Source organism: Gorilla gorilla, chromosome 1 (genome assembly GCF_029281585.2).
Source record: "Gorilla gorilla gorilla isolate KB3781 chromosome 1, NHGRI_mGorGor1-v2.1_pri, whole genome shotgun sequence".
NCBI lineage: Eukaryota > Metazoa > Chordata > Mammalia > Primates > Hominidae > Gorilla > Gorilla gorilla.
In genome coordinates this window covers 214,236,653-214,255,653 of record NC_073224.2, presented here as the reverse complement: position 1 = coordinate 214,255,653, position 19,001 = coordinate 214,236,653, and the positions used below count along the sequence as shown (strand labels likewise).

At 46.8% G+C, this 19,001-nt stretch overlaps 1 protein-coding gene across 1 annotated transcript in view; it reads left to right on the top strand.

The window, feature by feature from the left end:
• Positions 1-19,001, top strand: part of MAN1C1 (mannosidase alpha class 1C member 1) — a 168,083-nt gene that overhangs the window by 59,465 nt on the left and 89,617 nt on the right. Inside the window, exon 2 of the mRNA XM_004025196.5 lies at positions 8,646-8,742. Within this exon, the coding sequence (XP_004025245.4) occupies positions 8,646-8,742 (97 nt within the window). The remainder of the gene's footprint in view (positions 1-8,645; positions 8,743-19,001) is intronic.

Genomic DNA, 19,001 nt, shown 5'->3' with positions numbered 1-19,001 from the left:
CTTTGCAAGACTTGAGTGAAGGGAAGGCTTTGTGGTCTATTGTTAGGTGCTGTTTGAATCTATAAATCACAGGCTACAGGAAGGGAGGGGCTTCCAGAGACCATCTAGAGCCACCCTCTATCTCTAGCATGGACACACACACACACACACACACACACACGCACACACACGCACACACACAATGACCGCCTATTGCGCGTTTCTAGAACCTAGTGGGGACAGGGGTACAGTTTCTTTTGGTGCGTAGTTCTCATGTTGATTGGTTCCGACTGTCATGTTCTTGCACCTGTCCTGAGTATCTCTTGCTGTAGCTCTGGCCCTTTCCCCAGTCAGCTACTGCACTGCCCTGGCCCATGTTTCTTAGAGACATGGTTATCTCTGTGCTATTAGTGTCTGTGTCCTGGCCGAGGCAAGTCCCTTCCCTTTCTGAGTCCATATTCTTATAAAATGTGGCTTTGAGAATAGATGATGTTTCTGGTCTTAAAATTCTCTTTGACTCTGGAGTTCTGGATCTGTGCTTCTGTTTGATGTTGTTTCTCTTGCTGGGTGACCTTCTCTCTGACTCCCTGCTGTAAAGACCTCCTTTTTTTTTTTTAATCAAAACCTAACTTGGTCCGACCTACCCCATGGCTGACCACCCAGGCACTTGCTTTTGACTTAAGGGTAGCACCATACGATGTCTTCTTTTTGTTTTTCATTTTAACAACCTGTATTTTTCACCACAAAACCTTTCTAGATATTCACTGTAGAAAATTCAGAAAATATAGGTCAATAAGAAGAAAAAGATAGAAATCACTAAACTTCTATCAGACATAACCACTGTTAAGAATTTGGTGTATTTTCTTTTAGTCTTTTTTGTAAACACTCATACATAGGCCAGTGAATTTCATACTATGTAATTTTGTGTTCTGCCTTTCCACCTAATAATATATACTGAGCATTTTTGCCTATCATGAAACATTTGTAAACATAATTTTTAATACCTATTTACTACTTTACATCTCCTACTTTAGCCCTTGCATAATTATTTCCAAATGGAACAAATATCTATCTTGTCCAGCCCACTGAACTGGCCAAATCAAATGAGATAAAATATGCAAAGAGCTGCACAGATGTAAGTGATGATTGTTCATTTTGTTAGTTTTATCTCCCCAAGTGAACTACTTTACCGTATTGTCTCAAAATCGTTAAACAGTTTCCTGTTCACCAAGTTTTGCACAGTGGTGGGCAAAACATGCTGTCTGGCTGTAATCTCTTAAAAGGGCATTACATATTAATAACTTTAAAAGTTTTTTCTTAGCAACTTCTTAGAAACTCTGGTCTAAGAAAATTATTCAAAATGTTATGTGCACAGAGATGTTCACTATGGCATTATTTACAATAGCCCCAAACTAGAAATCACCAAAATGTCTAATTATATGGGAAGGAGGTGAAGTAAATGATGATGAACCCACTTTCTAAGCTATTATATAGCTATTAAAAGTGATGTTTACAAAGCCTTTGTAATAAAATTGGAATATGTCATAATTATGGTAAGAAACAAAGGTACAATATGAGAGGGAAAAACAAAGGTACCTGGAGAGAAAGATGCCAAAATGGGAATGGTGGTTGTTAAATAATGGGCAGTTGTTTTCCTTCTCTTTTTCTGCTTTTCTTCAGTGAGCTTGTGTGCCTCTGATACATTAAAAGGTAGAGAGACAGAGACAAGAAAAGAGAGAGAGGAGACGAGAGAGAGAGAGAGAAACAAGACGAGAGAGAGAGATGAGACAAGAGAGGGAGAGGTGAACCTTGTTTTTAAAATTAGCTGAAAGGATTTATGAAGAAGAGAGAAGGAAGGGGCACAGAGCTGAGTTCAAGAGAAGGGAGTGACCCAGAAGTGGGAGAAGCGGGCATGAGGGCTGAAGCCTGAATTGAGCTGAGACTTGTAGAAAATTCTCAGAACCACCAAAGGAGCCTTTTAATTTTTTTGGAGTAGGAAGAAAACAGACACCTCCTTTGAGCATGGTAATATAATTATAAAAGGAGAAACCAAAATAGCTAGTTCCTAATTTGTTCACCAGACTTCTTCCTTCTCTGACCAGCGTGGGGAACAGGCTTGGTGAGACGGACACGAAGACCCATCCAGGCCATTGAGGAACTGGGGGCTAAGAAGAACTTCAGGGAGACTGACAATGGTGACAATGGCCACATTCTGTTGTAATTTATAAAAAGTGAAGGAAAATAGAATTGTGTAATGTATAGATTTGGGTGAAAATAACAGCCTCCAGTAAAATTTCCTAAATGAGTTAAAAAAAAAAAAAAAAGCATTTCAGACTTACGGAAAAGTTACAAAAACCTAGCAAGGATCTTAGGTTTACCTTCACCCAGATTCTGCAAACGTTAACATTAATTTTTACCCTGTTTGCTTTCTCTCTCTGTTTTTCACTCATTTGCTTTACATATATATCATATATATGCACACTGTATGTATAATATATATATACACATGTACATACATATTGTCTTGCGAACCAATTTGAAAGTTGCAAATATAATGTCCTCTACCCTTAAATACTTCATTGTATATTTCCAAAAAGAGTGACATTTTTCTTTTTCTTTTTCTTTTCTTTTTTTGAGATAGAGCCTACCTCTGGGTAGAGGCCTAGGTGACACAGCAAGACCTCTGTCTCAAAAAAAAAAAATATATATATATATATATATATATACACACACATATATATATTTCACATACCATAAAATTCATATACCATAATATCTGACTTTTAAAGTATAAATTTTAGTCATTTTATTTCATTTTTGAGACAGAGTCTCGCTCTGTGGCTCAGGCTGGAGTGCAGTGGCGCAATCTCGGCTCACTGCAACCTCTGCCTCCCGGGTTCAAGAAATTCTCCTGCCTCAGCCTCCTAAGTACCTGGGATTACAGGCACCTGCCACCACGCCCGGCTAATTTTTGTATGTTTAGTAGAGACAAGATTTCACCATGTTGGCCAGGCTGGTTTTGAACTCCTGACCTCAGATGATCCGCCCACCTGGGCCTCCCAAAGTGCTGGGATTACACGTGTGAGCCACCACGCCCAGCCTCAGTCATTTTAATATATTCACAAATTGTGAATAATTACCACAGTCAATTGTAGAAAAATTTCGTTACTCTGAAAAGACCCCATGCCCGTGAACAGTCACTCCCCATTTCTCCCTTCCCCTAGTCCCTGGCGACCACTAATCTGCTTTCTGCTTGGATGGATTTGCTTATGCTGGACATTTCCTATAAATGGAATCATACTCCAGGTAGCATTTGTGCATCTGGCATCTTTCACTAATCGTAGTATCTCAAGTTTCATCCATGCTGTAGCCTACGACAGTGCTTCTTCCTTTTTCCATCTGAATAATATTCCATTGCATGGTATACCACATTCTGTTGATCCATTCAATCAATGGACATTTGGGCTGTTTCCACTTTTTGGTTATTACAGATAGTGCCACTGTGAACATCTGTATCCAAGTTTTTGTGTGGCTGTATGTTGTTATCTTTCTGGGGTATGTGTCAGGGGTTCCCAAGACACCACCCCTGGGTTCAGTGATGCACTAGGAAGACTCATAGGACTCAGCCCATAGTTCTTGTCATGGCGATGATTTATTACAGTGAAAGGTTTCAGAGCAGCCGAGCACGGTGGCTCACGCCTGTAATCCCAGCACTTTGGGAAGCGAGGCGTGCAGATCACCTGAGGTCAGGAGTTTGAGACCAGCCTGACCAACATGGAGAAACCCCTTCTCTACTAAAAATAAAAAAAAATCTACTAAAAAAGAAAAAAAGCATGCCTGTAATCCCAGCTACTCAAGAGGCTGAGGCAGGAGAATCACTTGAACCCGGCAGGTGGAGGTTACGGTGAACTGAGATCGCACCATTGCACTCCAGCCTGGGCAACAAGAGCAATACTCCATCTCAAAAAAAAAAAAAAAAAAAAAAAGAAAAGAAAAAGAAAAAAAGAAAGGTTACAGAGCAAAATTAGCAAAGGAAACAGTGGATGGGGACAATCCAGAGGAAACCAGGTGCAGGCTTCCAAGAGTTCTCTCCCAGTGAAGATGTATAAGGTGTTATCGACCAGGGAAGCTCTTTAGAGACTCGGTGCCCAAGGTAGGCACCCCCTTCCTAACAAGTACCAGCATTCCACACTCCAGAAGGAAAGTAGCCGTTTAGCATAAGCCACATTGTACAAACGGTCCAGACACAGGACACCACCTTTATCAGTTAGAGACTGATAGGAGCACTCGCAAAACCCAGGTTCCTAGACACCAGCTGAGGACCCACCTCGCAAGCAGGCCTTTCTGGGGACAGACGTCTAAGACCTGCTGCATTAACTTTTCTGCACAGGTACGTACCTAGAATTAGAATTGTTAGGTCATATGGTAACTCCATATTTAACTTTTTTTGCCAAACTGTTCTCCAAAGTGGCCGCACCGTTTTCATTCCAACCAGCCATGTATGAGGGTTCTGATTTCAGCATATCCTGGCCAACACTTTTCATTGTCCATCTTTTTTAGTATGGCCATCCTAGTGGGACTAATAGGTTTTTAAGTTAGTGATTTGCAAGCATTTAGGATTAAAAATGATGATCCGTAGGAGCCAAAATGGGTTCTCATGTTAGTCTAACCCCCTATTTGCCTTAAAAAAAAAAAAAGCAATTTATTTTTCTGTACTAGCTGTACTAGGGCAGAGTGTTTTTATATTTTAGCCTGTCTTTCACAATATCTTGGTGTACAAAAATGGAGAATCGGGGGTTGTACAGATTGCTTGGCAGATTTCTTATTTGCTGATGAATGACATCAAAACAAACAAACAAAGAACAGAGCTGGGTCCAGGAGAGAGACTCCTGAGGCTGTTTTCCCAACTTAGTCCTCAGCTGGCTGTTTATGTTTCCGTTCAAAACCTGAGGGTAGATGCAGATAGCAGTCCCATCAAGTCTGCAGATTATGCAAAGCAGGCAGACACACATGTTGAATAAGATCTTGTTCCAGAAAGGTTGGATCTGGAACCAGAGAGATCCTTACAGCATGGAATGATAGGCAGAGTCCAAAGAGATGGAAGTTATTAGGGACAAATGACAAGTCCACACCTACACAATCTGGCACAGAGGTGACCAGAGCGAGTGTGCACTTTGGTTTCTGCTCATTTCCAAAAGAACAGCCAGCCACGACAAGTGAGTGACAGAGGTGTGGGGCTCCTGGAAGAACACTATGTCATGTGGGTCTGCAGTTTCAGAGGGCTCAATAGGTGAGTGCACTTCAAGAGCTGGCTCCCCGTGGCTGAAGGTCTGTGGTATGGAAGCAGGAAGAATTGTCTCCCCTGTGGCCCATAAGGGAAAACAGATTTCAATTGATTAAAGAAGAACTTTGTGAAACTCCACAATCAAATGGGCCTGGGAAGGTGGAGAGCAGCCCATCACTGAGAGTGTTCAAAAAGATACCACTGGCCGGGCACGGTGGCTCACACGGCTCACACCTGTAATCCCAGCACTTTGGGAGGCCGAGGCAGGCAAATCACTTGAGGTCAGGAGTTTGAGACCAACCTGGCCAACATGGTGAAACCTCATCTCTACTAAAAATACAAAAATTAGCTGAGCGTGGTGGCACGTGTCTGTAATCCCGGCTACTCGGGAGGCTGAGGCAGGAGAATTGCTTGAGTCTGGGAGGCAGAGGTTGTGGTAAGCTGAGATTTCGCCACTGCACTCCAGCCTGGACAGCAGAGCGAGACTCCATCTCAAAAAAAAAAAAAAAAAGAGACTACTATTAAGGAACTTCCCAGGAGACCTTTGAGGTCTTAGAACTGCCTAAGCATGACAGCAGGAACTGTCCATCTCTAAAGTCCGGGTATTACCCACGGCACACATCACCAGTTCCAGAGTGAAAACATTAGCCTTTCTGTAGGTCACCCTTTCTTGTGCCCCTCATAGTCCTACCTGTCCATCAGAACTCTTGTTCATCTGTCCACGAAGCTTCCCTTGAGACACACACTTGCCCCCTTCTGAACACCTGTTGCCCAGCAGCCCCTCCTCTCTGGCTTGTTTGCCTGTTAATATGTCTTACCTGTGAAGTGTGTGGTCCACGTTGAGTCTTCCAGCCACGTGTTAAGCTCCAGAGCCAATTCAGCAAATACTTAACAAGCACCTTCTTTGTGCCAGTCCTTGGATGCATTGTGGGGCATGTAGCAGTGAATGGGGGTGGAGGGTCTGACCAAATAGTTGCAGGTATAAAAGCTTGACTGCAGGCCACCATGGGTCTGCATCAGGAATGTGGGAAGGATGACTTCAGGCTGGGAGGAAGGTCTCCCTGCAAAAGTGCCCTTTCAGCTGGGACCTGAAGGAAGATGGGCAGTTGGCAGGGGGGTGGGGGGTAGGGGCTGGAAGTGCATTACCACCATGGCTATAGCCCAGACACAGGACAGGATACCTGGTAGGGGCTTGCTTAGGGTGTGTTAGGGAGAGAGAGAAGGACCACCTGGCTAGGAGGCTGTCCCCTTCATCCCCTGTCCCCTGCTCACCCAGCACCTAGGCTGAGCCACCCATGGTCGGAGTCGGGAGGCACGTGTGCATTGAAGGAACGAAAGCAAGAAGAGGCAGCTCTGATTGCCTTGTGAATTCAGTCCCCAGCGATGCTGGGATGTTTTGTGCCTTCATTCCCTCCCTTGGTATGGATGACTAGGAAAACGGGCCACGTTCCAAACCTCACATTCCTGCAGTGACAGCTTCTTTGAGACCACGTAGATACCTATGATTCTCGTAGTTACTCCGGAACACCCACTTCTCTCTCTCTAGGTAGGGGAAATTTTCAGGGTAGGGTGTGGCCCCCTGCTTAGACCTCTCCTCCTTTTCTGCTGTCATTTATGCTTTAACAGCTTGCTGCTTGCCCCCGCCAGCCCCCCAGCCACCTGCCCTCTCTCCCCCGATACTGACTTAATAGAGCCCTCAGATAAGAGAGACTGAAGGAGGAGGCCATTTTCTCTCAAGCACTCATGCCTGGCAACTATTTGTCGTTATTGCCAATTCAAGATAAGTAGAAAATAACAGAGGAATGGAACCAGGACTCAAAGCCCATGCCAAGCCCTTGGCTGTGTTACCATGACGTTTGCTTGTGTGTCACATGGGAAGCCACATGTCTGGCCAAGCCTGGGGGGGCCCAACAGTCTGTTTTAACAAGCCCCCCAGTGATTCTGATGCAAGCTAACATTTGAGAACTAAGAGACTGGATGAAAGGAGGGGTGGATAGATGAGGCTTGGAGAGCCAGTATTTTAAAGGTCAAGGAGGAAATCGAGCTAGTGCTTGTCAATCACTTGCTGTGTCTGGTCGGAAACTGGGCATTGCCACTACACTTTTTCATTTAAACCTATCAGGATGGTGGCAAGGCCTGCCTTGTCCCTTGCTAAAGCAGATCTCAGCTGATGCAACTGATTTCACGCCAAAGTCACAGAGATAGCAGCAGAGGTGGGATTAGAACCTCGGCATCTCTGATCTGGGAGCCTGAGTATTTCCCAGCACACTAGGCTGCCTCCCCATCCACCTGCGCCTCAGCTCTGCTGCCACCGCGGGCCCCTGGCTCCTCCTCTGCTCCACGGGTCACCCCAGAACTCTGCTGTGTTGTGCTCCCTCTGCAGCCAGCCATGCCAAGGGAAAAGGGGCACACCATAAAGGCAAGTGAGGGAGACCTTGGGGGCTGCAGCGCAGGGTTGGGGGTGGACTGTCACCTTGCTTCTGCTTCAGTCTGAAGGTCTTGGGGCAGCTGGGGAGCAAGGTGCTGGCGTGACACTCCTGAGAGCTGATGCAGCTGCCTTGCATAGTAAGAACTCATGCATACTCTGGGTGACAGTCCACATAGGAAGAACTTGTGCATACTCTGGGTGGCAGTCCATAGGCATCCATCGTGCCAAGCCCTGTGCTGGTTGCTGTGGGAGAAACTGAGGCAAGGCAAGTGTTGTTTCTAGCCTCAAGGAGTTTATGATCCAGAGCCAGAGGAACAACAAGTAACTGGGGTGAGCTGGAGTGCATGGGAGGCCAGGGTAGGTCAAAGGAGTTCAAAGAGACTCGTATGGTGATTTTAGGGGACAAAACCAAGGCTTTGGGGACAGACCTAAGGCTTTGGAGCCAGAGGGGTGGCTCAATTCCCAGCATTCTCACTGACTCACTGAGTGATCTCGGATGAGTTACCTCATGTCTACAACCCGTCTCCTTAGCTATAAAATGGGTTAACAATACCTAGCTCGGGAGTGTTCCATTATAGCAAGCACTCATTTTCCTTCGCTTCGGAGGATGACTTTAAGCCAGAGCAAAACAGGGAAGGCTTCCTGGAAGAGGTGACTTTTCACTTTGGCACTGAAGGATATCTAGAATTTAGTGCTTTTTCTGTCTTCTCTAAGAAATCTGTGGGTAGGCCCTAGACACATGGCGTTGTCTAAGAAGAATGACCTTCCCAGCAGCTATAACTGTACAAATAAAATCATGTTGAGAGGAAGTCACTTTCTTCAATTTGGAAAATTTGGAAGGTTATCTTTTCGACGTAGTTTAAAATCCTGTTGCAAAGGGCAAAGCCAGGCGGCCAGTGCGCACTGCCAGGAATCGTCACACTGAGGTTCTCTCTGTGCTGCTTTTTCTTGCAGATGATGCAGTTTGCTTGGCAGAGCTATAAGCGTTATGCAATGGGGAAAAACGAACTCCGTCCACTAACAAAAGATGGCTACGAGGGTAACATGTTCGGTGAGTCGATTCAAACCACTTTGATATCGGGAGGGACCCACCGCCCCGCCAGTGGCTGAGTGGAATTTTACTTTTGGCTTTTCACCTCCTGAGTTGTGGGGGCTCCACAGTTCTCCAGATCTGGGGCCTTCCAAGTCTGTGTTTCCTCTGGGCTGTTCAGGCTTCTGAGTCCTCCTAGATTTAGGGGGAATCCTATATGCTTCTCTCTAGCCTTAGAGACTGCTTTGTATGAAATTATCATTTATTTTTTAGAGTGAAGAAACTTGGAAATGGGAGTAGGGATAGTGAAGGATGGAGATTTGTTTCCGTGGAGGTTTGGAGACCCAAAGGACACAGAGGACCAGGTTTAAATCCACTCCTCTGGAGTGTGGCCGTGAAATGGTCTTGCATGTTTTCGTAGATTGCTGAACACGTATCTGATGGGGCTGGGTACATGCTATTTAGAGTCGGGGCGGGGGGCCTGGTGTGGTGGCCTTCACATGTAGTACCAGTCACTTGGGAGGATGAGGTGGGAGGAACCCTTGAGCCTGGGAGTTCAGGTCCGGCCTGGGCAACATATTGAGACCCCATTTCAAAACGACAACAGCAGCAAAAACAAAAGGGTATAGAGTCATGGCTCACAAGCTACTCGGAAGCCAAGTGGAGCAGCCGCACATCAGGAGCGGGGGCATGGGGCATGGGGCCTGCTACTGCCTGGCAACTCATTGTATTTTATCTGCAGCCACACTTGCTGGTGTCTTTGTCCTCCTCCAGCCACAGGATTCTCCTAACCCAGAGCCTTGGGAGTCTCTCTCTGTGGCTCAGAGGGACTGCAAGGTGCCTTCTTGTGGGCATGGGCTCAGATTCCAAGAGTAACACCCATGCAAGTTGCCAGCCCCCTTGTCTGCAGCCTGGCCTCCATCTCCTTTGAGGGAAAGGAGTGGTGTGGGGCTGGAGAGGGGCAGTCCCGTACCTGGATTCCTCACCCCTTACAGATACAGGCTCCTGAAGTCAGGAACCAAATAACTGAGTCTGAGATGGAAATTCCCAGGAAAATCTTCAAGGCAAATTTACAAGGGATATCCCCCCATCACCCCCATCGTGTGCAGCCCTATCAGAGATGTCCATGTTATGGAAAGAGTGACAGGAATCTGCCCTCCTCCCCTTCACCAGTCAGATCGTCACCTGTCTGACTGTTCAGACATTTCACTCCCCTTGCGGGAAGTGGGGTGTGGACTGGGGCAGCTTTATGTATTTATTTTTCTCATTATCCTAGGAGTGTATGGGGGAAAAGGAAAGTATCAAAAAAGTGCAAATCAGGCAAAAAAAAAAAATCTGTTCTGCTCTGTAGATGCAGCCTCCATTGACATCTTTGCTTATTTCCTCTCAATCTTTTCTTCTTTCTGCTTTTTTTTCCTTTTATATACCATTTTATGTCCTTTCTGCTTTTTTTTTGACTTCGTGTTATATCGTGTTTCCCAAAGTCATCTAAATGTTTTCATAAAGGATGTTTTAACGGTGTCTGTGATTGTATGGATATGCCATAATTCATTTAACTATCTTGCTAATGTTGGGCAAAGATTGTTTCCATTTTTTTGCTATTAAAAATAATGCATGACTTATCTTTGTGCGTAAAATTTTGTCTCGGGATGGATTTTTAGAGATGAATTCCTGAGTCAAATGGGAGGAAGAGAGATGTTTCTTTTACTTCTAATATGAATTAAAGAGATGTATTGATTCCCATTAGGAACCTGGCTGTCTTACCTGCCTAGAACACAGAACTTCCCCACATATCCTACATCAGCCCTGGGGAAAGATTGCTGGTGCGGATCCCATCAAAGTTGTGGAGCTTTTGCTGTTAGTATAAACAGGGACATTATCAAGAAAGCTTCCTCCTTCTCTCTAAACACAGTTTGCAAATATTCAGGGAATTGGTGGTGGGGTGGGAGGGGCTGTTGATTCCTGAAACTGCACACAGCATGGGCGCAGCTATTGCTTATACCATCACAGGAAACACTTCTGGGAGGGATTCCATTTTGTAAAATTCCTCAGGGCCTGGGATTTAAATCTCAACCCTCTGGCCCCTTTCCAGTCATCAAGCCTGGTGGCGCATGCTTGAGCCGTCTGGAATGGTGGAAAGAACCCGGAGTTAGAATCAGATGACCTGGGCGCAAGTCCTCACTCTGTCCTGAGCTGTGTGGCCAAGTCCAAGGCACTTAACCTCTCTTGGCCCCTTTTAGTTCATCATTCATACTGGGACTGCTATAAGGATATAAATGAGTATGTACGAACAAGCAAAGGGCCATGTCTACATGAGTGATTTATGATTTCTGTTGTAATAAATGAGGTTGGCAGTTGTCCCAGTGAGCCCGTGGCAGGCTCTGAGGTCCCTTGGGTTGTCTGTCTCAGGAGTGGCCTTGGCAGGGCCCAGGGAGCCCTGTCATCCAGTACATGTAGCATTCCTAGCAGTGAGGCAGAGCCTTCCCTCTGCAGCCAGCAGATCAGCCGCAGTGGGCGGCTGGCACCTGGGAAAGGGAGATGCATGAGGACCAGGCACTGGGTGGGGAGAGCCAGTCTTGATTGACTCCTTCACTCCATATGTAACTTGTTAGGTGCCAGTGCCTGGTGCTGACTGCTGGGGATACAGGGATAAATGGGACAGCGAAAGTTCTACCAACTCTGCCAAGACATGCACTGGCAACCCTTCCTGGAGCCTTTTGGGGGTCTGTCTAGGTGCTCTCAGAGAGAGGGACAAGTGGGGGTGACCACAAGTGCTGACATGGACAGTCCTTACGGGCTGGAACTTCCGGCAGACCTGATTTAAATTCAGACTTTACTACTTCCTGGTTGTGTGACCTTGGACAAGTCACTTCTCTCCAAGGCTGAGTTTTTCTGTAAATTGGAACTAATGATACACTCAAATCCTGGCTTAGGGACTGTCTGACAAATAGAACCTGTTCGTAGGTAGTAGCTCAGATTACTGTCACCACAAATGGGTCACAGGATACGGAGGCTTATGGGTACACACCCAAAGGATGAGGGCTGAGGGGCATTCTTGGAGCCTGAGAGGGGTTCTAGTTGGGGTGAACCCATGAGGGGCATTGAAGCTAGACTATTCCTGAAGGTAGGAGATAAACTGGCCTGAATGAAGCAGCTTGTCACCCACCTTCTTTTCTGGACTCATGGGGGCTGCTGGGTTGCATCATTCCTGGACATTTAATGTCCTCCCTATAGGCTGAGCCCTGCAGACATGGGACACTGGGTGCAGTCAGGTGGCAGGTTGTGCCCATTCTGCTGTGCTGGCTGAGTAGGGTATACGAGGAGACCCTGAGCAGTGCCCCGCCTCCTGGTGCTCGGCTTGGACACTGGCTCCTACGGCCTCGTCCCTGGCCTGCAGGGCTGGCAGGGCTGTGTGTGGGGAAGGGTAATGAGTTCACACAGGTGCCTAGTTTTGCTGAGATTTACAGGAGCTGCAGCGAGGGCAGTCGGATGCCCAAGCCTGGTCTCCCGGTGCGGCACTTCACCAAGTGAATCCCCCTCCCAGTCGCCCACTTGCCCTTCCTTGAATCTATTCTTACTTTAAAGATAAGATCTCTGGGTGAGGTGTCTCTGAAGCCAGTTTCTGTGTCCTAAGCAAGTCAGTGTCAAAGTGGCTTTCTTTTTACCCACATCCGGCTCAGCAGGCCCTGTCAGAAGATGTTCCCCAAACCCCAGTGGCCACCAACAAAGAGGATGCAGCCCGTTCCTCACCTTGTGGCTCAGGCTAAGGCTGATCTCTGCCTCTTTTTTTTTTTTTTTTTTTTTTTTTGAGATGGAGTCTTGTTCTGTCGCCCAGGCTGGAGTGCAGTAGTGCGATCTCAGCTCACTTCAGCCTCTGCCTCCCAGGTTCAAGTGATTCTCCTGCCTCAGCCTCCTGAGTAGCTGGGATTAGAGGCGTGTGCCACCATGTCCGGCTAATTTTTGTATTTTCAGTAGAGACGGGGTTTCACCATGTTGGTCAGGCTTGTCTCAAACTCCTGACCTTGTGATCTTCCCTCCTCGGCTTCCCAAAGTGCTGGGATTACAGGCATGAGCCACTGCGCCCGGCGCATATCTGCCTCTTTCTCCTCTGCTGAGAGGTGGCCAGACAGGGCAGTTATTGTCTGGCTGGGTGGCAGAAAGAGCATGGGCTTTGAATCCAGACAGGCCTGGGTGGAAACTCTGGGTTACTGCTTAGGGGCTGTGGAGTGGGGCAGGGGTCCCGCCTCCAGTCTGTTGTGAGGATTAGAGAGGAGACCTGCAAAGGCTTAGCCCCGTGCCAGGCACAGAGCAGGCACTTGATCGGGGGGTGCTGTTATTGCCATTATGTCACAGAGGTGAATTTGCAGCTTGAAGAATGCATGGCAGAGTCAGGGGAGGCAGGGGAGGAACCAGCCGTGAAGTGGCTCAGTACCCTGAGGCCCAGCTTCCTCGCCTGTAAAAGGGTATAGATGTTACACCTGCTGCTAGGCTTTGGGGGAATATTAAATAAGCTAGCTAAAGAACATGGACTCAGCCGGGTGCAGTGGCTTACACCTGTAGTCCCAGCACTATGGGAGGCCGAGGTGGGTGGATCACTTGAGGTCAGGAGTTCGAGACAAGCCTGGCCAACATGGTGAAAGCCCATTTCTACTAAAAATACAAAAATTAGCTGGACGTGGTGACATGTGTCTATAATCCCAGCTACTCGGGAGGCTGAGGCAGGAGAATCGCATGAACCCATGAGGTGGAGGTTGCAATGAGCCAAGGTTGCAATGCGCCACTGCCCTCCAGCCTGGGCAACAGAGACTCTGTCTCAAAAACAACAACAACAACAATTAAAAAGAACTTGGACTCTGGGGCCAGATGGTTTGCATTTGCATGCTGCTTTGCCACTGCATGACCTTGGGCGAGTTTCTTAACTTCTCTGGGCCTCAGTTTTCCCATCTATAAAGTGGGAACAATAATGGTACCGCCTTCACAAGACTGTTTTGAGAACAAAATGAGTTCACACACATGAAGTGCTTATATTCATGCACAGCACATAGGAAGCATTCATCAAGTGTCACCTTCGATGAGGATGCTGCAAAACCCTTAGAACAGTGTGTGCTGCTCCCATTTTGACTGGGGTGAGCGTCCAAGTCCCCTGGACCCAGGAACCCACATGAGGACTTCAGGGCTTTCCCAGCCCTGATTCCTCCTGTTTTTTCCCCCAGCCCTCAAATGCCCATGGCAGAAATCTTGGGTGAGCCGATCATTGGTAGGCTGTGTACCTCTCACAACTTCATTTAAGCAGCTTACACTGGAACTTTTAACAGGAGGAGGTAGGGAAGGTTAGGGTTCACAATCTTGGAATAAATCAGCCTCCTGCCAATGGCCAATGGGGGTCAGCTGGCCAGCCTTGAAAGTACTTAACAGATATCCATCTTTCCAATAAATCTGTGTAGTCCGTGAGAAATTCATCCTCCCTTGGCAGCAGGGGAAATTGTCAAGGGCCACAGAGTCCTGGAATGTCACCCCTAGAAGGGTTCTTTGATGGCGAGTCCAACCCCCTCATTTAGAGTTGAGGAAACCAAGGCTCAGAGAGGGGAATGGGCTTGCCTGGTGTGATCCAGAATGTTAACTGGGGGACCGGGACTGGAATTCTGGTGGCCTGAGTCTCAGTGCAGCGCTCTTTGTGCCTCACACTCTGAGATCAGCTAGATCGTTCAAGGCCATGCTGTCAAAACAGAGCTCTGCCCATCATGGCCAAGTCACCACTAGCAACTAGAAATCCTCAGAGCATTAGCAGGGGGAAACTGTCTCTTAGGAGGTGTATGATTTCGGGCCCAAGAACCCATTCCTTGCACATACATTATGCCAGGCACCATAGCTGTATTCACTCTCTTTCTAAAATATATATATTTCTTAATTAATTCAGACGGGGTCTTGCTATGTTGCCTGGGCTGATCTTGAACTCCCGTGCTCAAGTGATCCTCTCAAAGTGCTAGGATTACAGGCGGGAGCCACTACGTCCAGCCCATAGCTGTATTCCCTTTGTCTGCCTCACAGCCCTTATAAAATCTAAATTACCCATCTTATCCACATTGCACAGATGAGGAGACTGGGATTTGGCAAGTTTGAGGACTTGCAAAGTCTTAATCCCAGTTCCGCTGGACTTCAAAACCCAAGCCATAAATTACCATGCTGCCATGTCTCCCAGTGACCACATACAGTGGCCGCCAAGAACACAGTGGGGTAGGGGAATGGTCTCTGGGTTAGTGTGTGCCACGTCCTGTACACCACTGCCCCCAGTGGAAGGCCAGGGAAGGCATGTGATTCGTGGTCAGGGTCTACAGCCTCCCATCTCTAGGCATCATCATTTATTAGACATCAGCTGAGTACTCAGGGGTCAAACAGAAGACTCAGATTTCCCTCTTTTCTTCCACCATAGGAACATCTTTTATCCGTGCCTAATAACCTAAAAACATCTACAGTTCACCCTTGAACAACACAGGGGTAAGAGGCACCAACCCCCTGCACAGTTGAAAATCTGAGTATAACTTTTGACTTCCCAGAAACTTAACTGCTTATTAGCCTACTGTTGACTGGAAGCTTTACCAATAATGAAAAGTTAATACATATTTTGTATGTTCTGTGTATTATATACTGTATTACAATAACATAAGCTAGAGAAAATTAAATGTTATTAAGAAAATAAAGGAAGAGAAAATATATTCACTGTCCATTAAGTGAAAGTGGATCATCATAAAGGTCTTCATCCTCATCATTTTCATGCTGAGCAGGCTGAGGAGGAGGAAGTGGGGGTTGGTCTTCTGTCTCAGGAATGGCAGAGGCAGAAGAAAATCTGCGTTGGCTGGGTCCAGTGGTCCATGTCTGTAATCCCAGCACTTTAGGAGGCCAAGGTGGGCAGATCCCCTGAGGTCAGGAGTTCGAAACCAGCCTGGCCAACATGGTGAAACCCGTCTCTACTAAAAATACAAAAAAATTAGCTGGACATGGTGCCGCCCACCTGTAGACCCAGCTACTTGGGAGGCTGAGGCAGGAGAATTGCTTGAACCTGGGAGGTGGAGATTACAGTAAGCCGAGATCGCCCCACTGCACTCCAGCTTGGGCGACAGAATGAGACTCCATCTCAAAAAAAAAGAGAAAATTTGCGATTAGGTGGACCCACGCATTACAAGTTAATGTTGATCAAGGCCAAATGTACTTGTAAAACATACCATTGGCTGTCAGTGTGATGGACAGAGAGGAGAATGGATTTGAGAACTAGACCAGCCTAAGTTTGAATCCTGTCTCTGCCACTTTGTAGTCATGTCACTTTGGGTGAATTTCTTAACTTCTCTGCACCTCATTTTCCCCATCTGTACAATGGGGATAACAACTACTTCACTCAACAGCTGTAAGGATTAAAGAAAGTTGATGTGTGTAAAACACCTGGTGTATAGTACCTGCCCATATACATTCATAAAATGTAGGCTGCTGTCATTATTATGTTTGTAAAAAGTAATAATGAGAATAAGTATAGTCCAAGGAAAGAAACAGTGCCTGGCACAGAGTAGGCTTTCAGTACATTTTGTAGAATAAATAAATTGCCTAGTGCAGTCTCTGAGTGCCCTATTTTCCCTCATGTCCTTCGGCCTGGGTTTGGCTGGGTAAGGGCTGGGTCTTGCTGTGTTCTCTATTCCTCTCATCCCCTGCAGCTGCCTTGACCTCTTGTCACAGAGTACACTCTGAATCAGCAGACAGACCCTGTAAAAAGTAGCAGTTCTGCTTAGTCAGCAGATCTGATGTTCAGGCATCTTCTCTGTGCTTGTGTGGCCAAAAGTAACATCTCCCTGCTCTGAGCCAGCCCCAGGATGACCATGAGGAGCCCCAAATTGGATTCCGCCTCTGCCTCGCAAATCCCCAATAGAACTGCCAGCCAAATCCCCATTTTGAGTGATGATTTATGGCCTTGGGTGAGTTAAGAGGCAAAATGAACACAGCATGATTTTCAGTTCACAGGCTGGGAATGTTCAGCCTTGGCAGAGAGAAAAATCATCTTTGCCTTGTAAATGGAGCAAATATGATGTTGAAGAGGGAATAAATCCAGGCCCCAAGATGTCATTTTTACAATTGCTTTTTGGTGTGTGACTTAGTAGTGCCTTCTGCAAACTGTTCATACTCTCCCCCTCCACACACACACACCAGCCTTGGTGGGTCTTTTTGTGGGGGTGAGAGTTACTCCACCAGTGTGGCTGCCTTGGGAACTGCAGATGTTGCCAGATAGATAGTTTGTGAAAACCAGCTGCTTCCCTAGTTTTCCATGGATCTCCACGTATGTTTCTGGGAGGTAGCAGCTTTGACTTCAGAGATATGCCTGGGTTTAAATCCCATCCCTAGCACTTACCAGCTGAGTGAAATTGGGCAAGTCACAAACTTCTCTGAACCTCAGTCTACTCACCTGTGAAATGGAGGGTTAGCACATAGTAAGCCTTCACCAAACATTACATTTTTTTTCTTCCCTGCAGGTATACACACCCTTCCCGGTGTATACATTTGACTTATCTGGCTGAAAATACCATAACTACTTGATGAGTTTTGGTTTTTGGAGGTTTTGTTCTGGAGAAAAAAAATCCATAGCTCCTGGAAACTCAGTGTTGGGTTATGTTGCTCACTGATTCTGGCAGGCCGCGGTGCACATTCCTGACCCAGGCTTTGAGTTTGTTTTGAGAAAAAGCTGTCATCAGCTTTGTAAGTGGTGATGTTGCAATTCCTTGGATAGAATGGGTCAGGCTTAAGGGCAGCAAGCAAACCTTCCTGGTAGTCACATGCTTTGAGAGCCCTGAAAGCTCCATCCGGAGGCCAGAGGATATAAAAGTCGGAGGAAATGGCTTAGGACTGTCACTGACAGCCAGGCCCTTAGCCCAAGGAAGATAAGAGAACCTGCTGTTAGACAGATGCTACGGCCCCATGGTGGTCTCCTTGTGGCCTTGAGTGACATGTGCACAATTCCTCGGCCACCTTCTGATGATCAGAACATTCCTGGGGCCCAAGGGGTGATCATCAGAGCAAAGCACGCCTCAAAATTAGCCTGCTGCAGTGATGTGCACGCACACCGCCGACCGACCACTCACCGCTCCACACTCTGCCCTTTCCTTCTTCAAAGAGTTTTTTGCCAAGCAGTTTCTAATTAAGATGCATCTTGGCCATTTTCTTGTTCTTTAAAAGGCTTTCCACTAGCACAGAGCATAATTTATTTCTCTAGAAAATATAGTAGCAAGTTGTTGTCAAAAGAATATTGGAGGTTAGGAGCCTTGGGTTCGTGTCCCCACTCTGGCGCCAGCAGCCGAGTGAGCAGGCCTCCTCTGGGCCTCGTCTCTTCATCAGTACAAAGGGGTTTGCTTTGTCTCTGCCCAGGGTTCTGTGACTGCTGGTTGGTTACTAGGTTGATTTCTTTCTGTCTTTCTTTCTTTTTCATTTCGAAGGGGGTATTTGGGCTGGTCCTCTTGGAATCTGAGATTTCAGCAACAAGTCTTGTTCCTGTCAGGAGAGGAGTGAGTCAGGGTGTCTATTCCCAGAGCAAGTTGCTGGGGATGTAGGAGATGATTCATATTGAAATTGACATTCTCTCCTGGTGGCAGCGTGTTCCGCCCACTTTGCGAAGACCTTTCCTTCCTTAGAAACAAGGCTGAGCCTACAGCAACAGCCTCCTTTTCTTCTCACCGCATTGATGGCAGCACTTGCCAAGTTTCCCAGCAAACCCTGTGACAAATAGGTATGTGCATTCCCAGAATCTCAGACTGCCAGGCCACTTGGATCCTTTGTAGCCTGTGGTCCAGTGTCTGAGGACCGGGAGGCAGGTCCTGAGAGGGCCGGGACTACCTGAGGTCAGACAGCCAGGATCGAACCCTGGTCTTCTAACTTGAGCCTCTATTTTTTTTGTTTTAAAATTACTTTTTAAAAATTGGGGTATAACTTATAACATGTCTACATTAAAATGCACAAATCTTAAGTGCACAGTCTAATGGATTTTACGTATAGTTACCTCTGTGTAACTGCGATGCAGGTCAATATTAAAAGCATTTCCATCACCCTAAAAGGTTCTCTCAGGTCCCTCCTAGTCTGTAGCTCCCCAAGGGTAGCTGCTGTTCTTTTTTTACTTTTTTTTTCTTCTTTTTTTAAATATAGACGGGGTCTAGCTCTGTTGTCCAGACTGGAGTGCAGTGGTGTGACCATAGCTCACTGCAGCCTCTAACTCCTGGGCTCAAACAATCCTCCCACCTCAGCCTCTGGGTAGC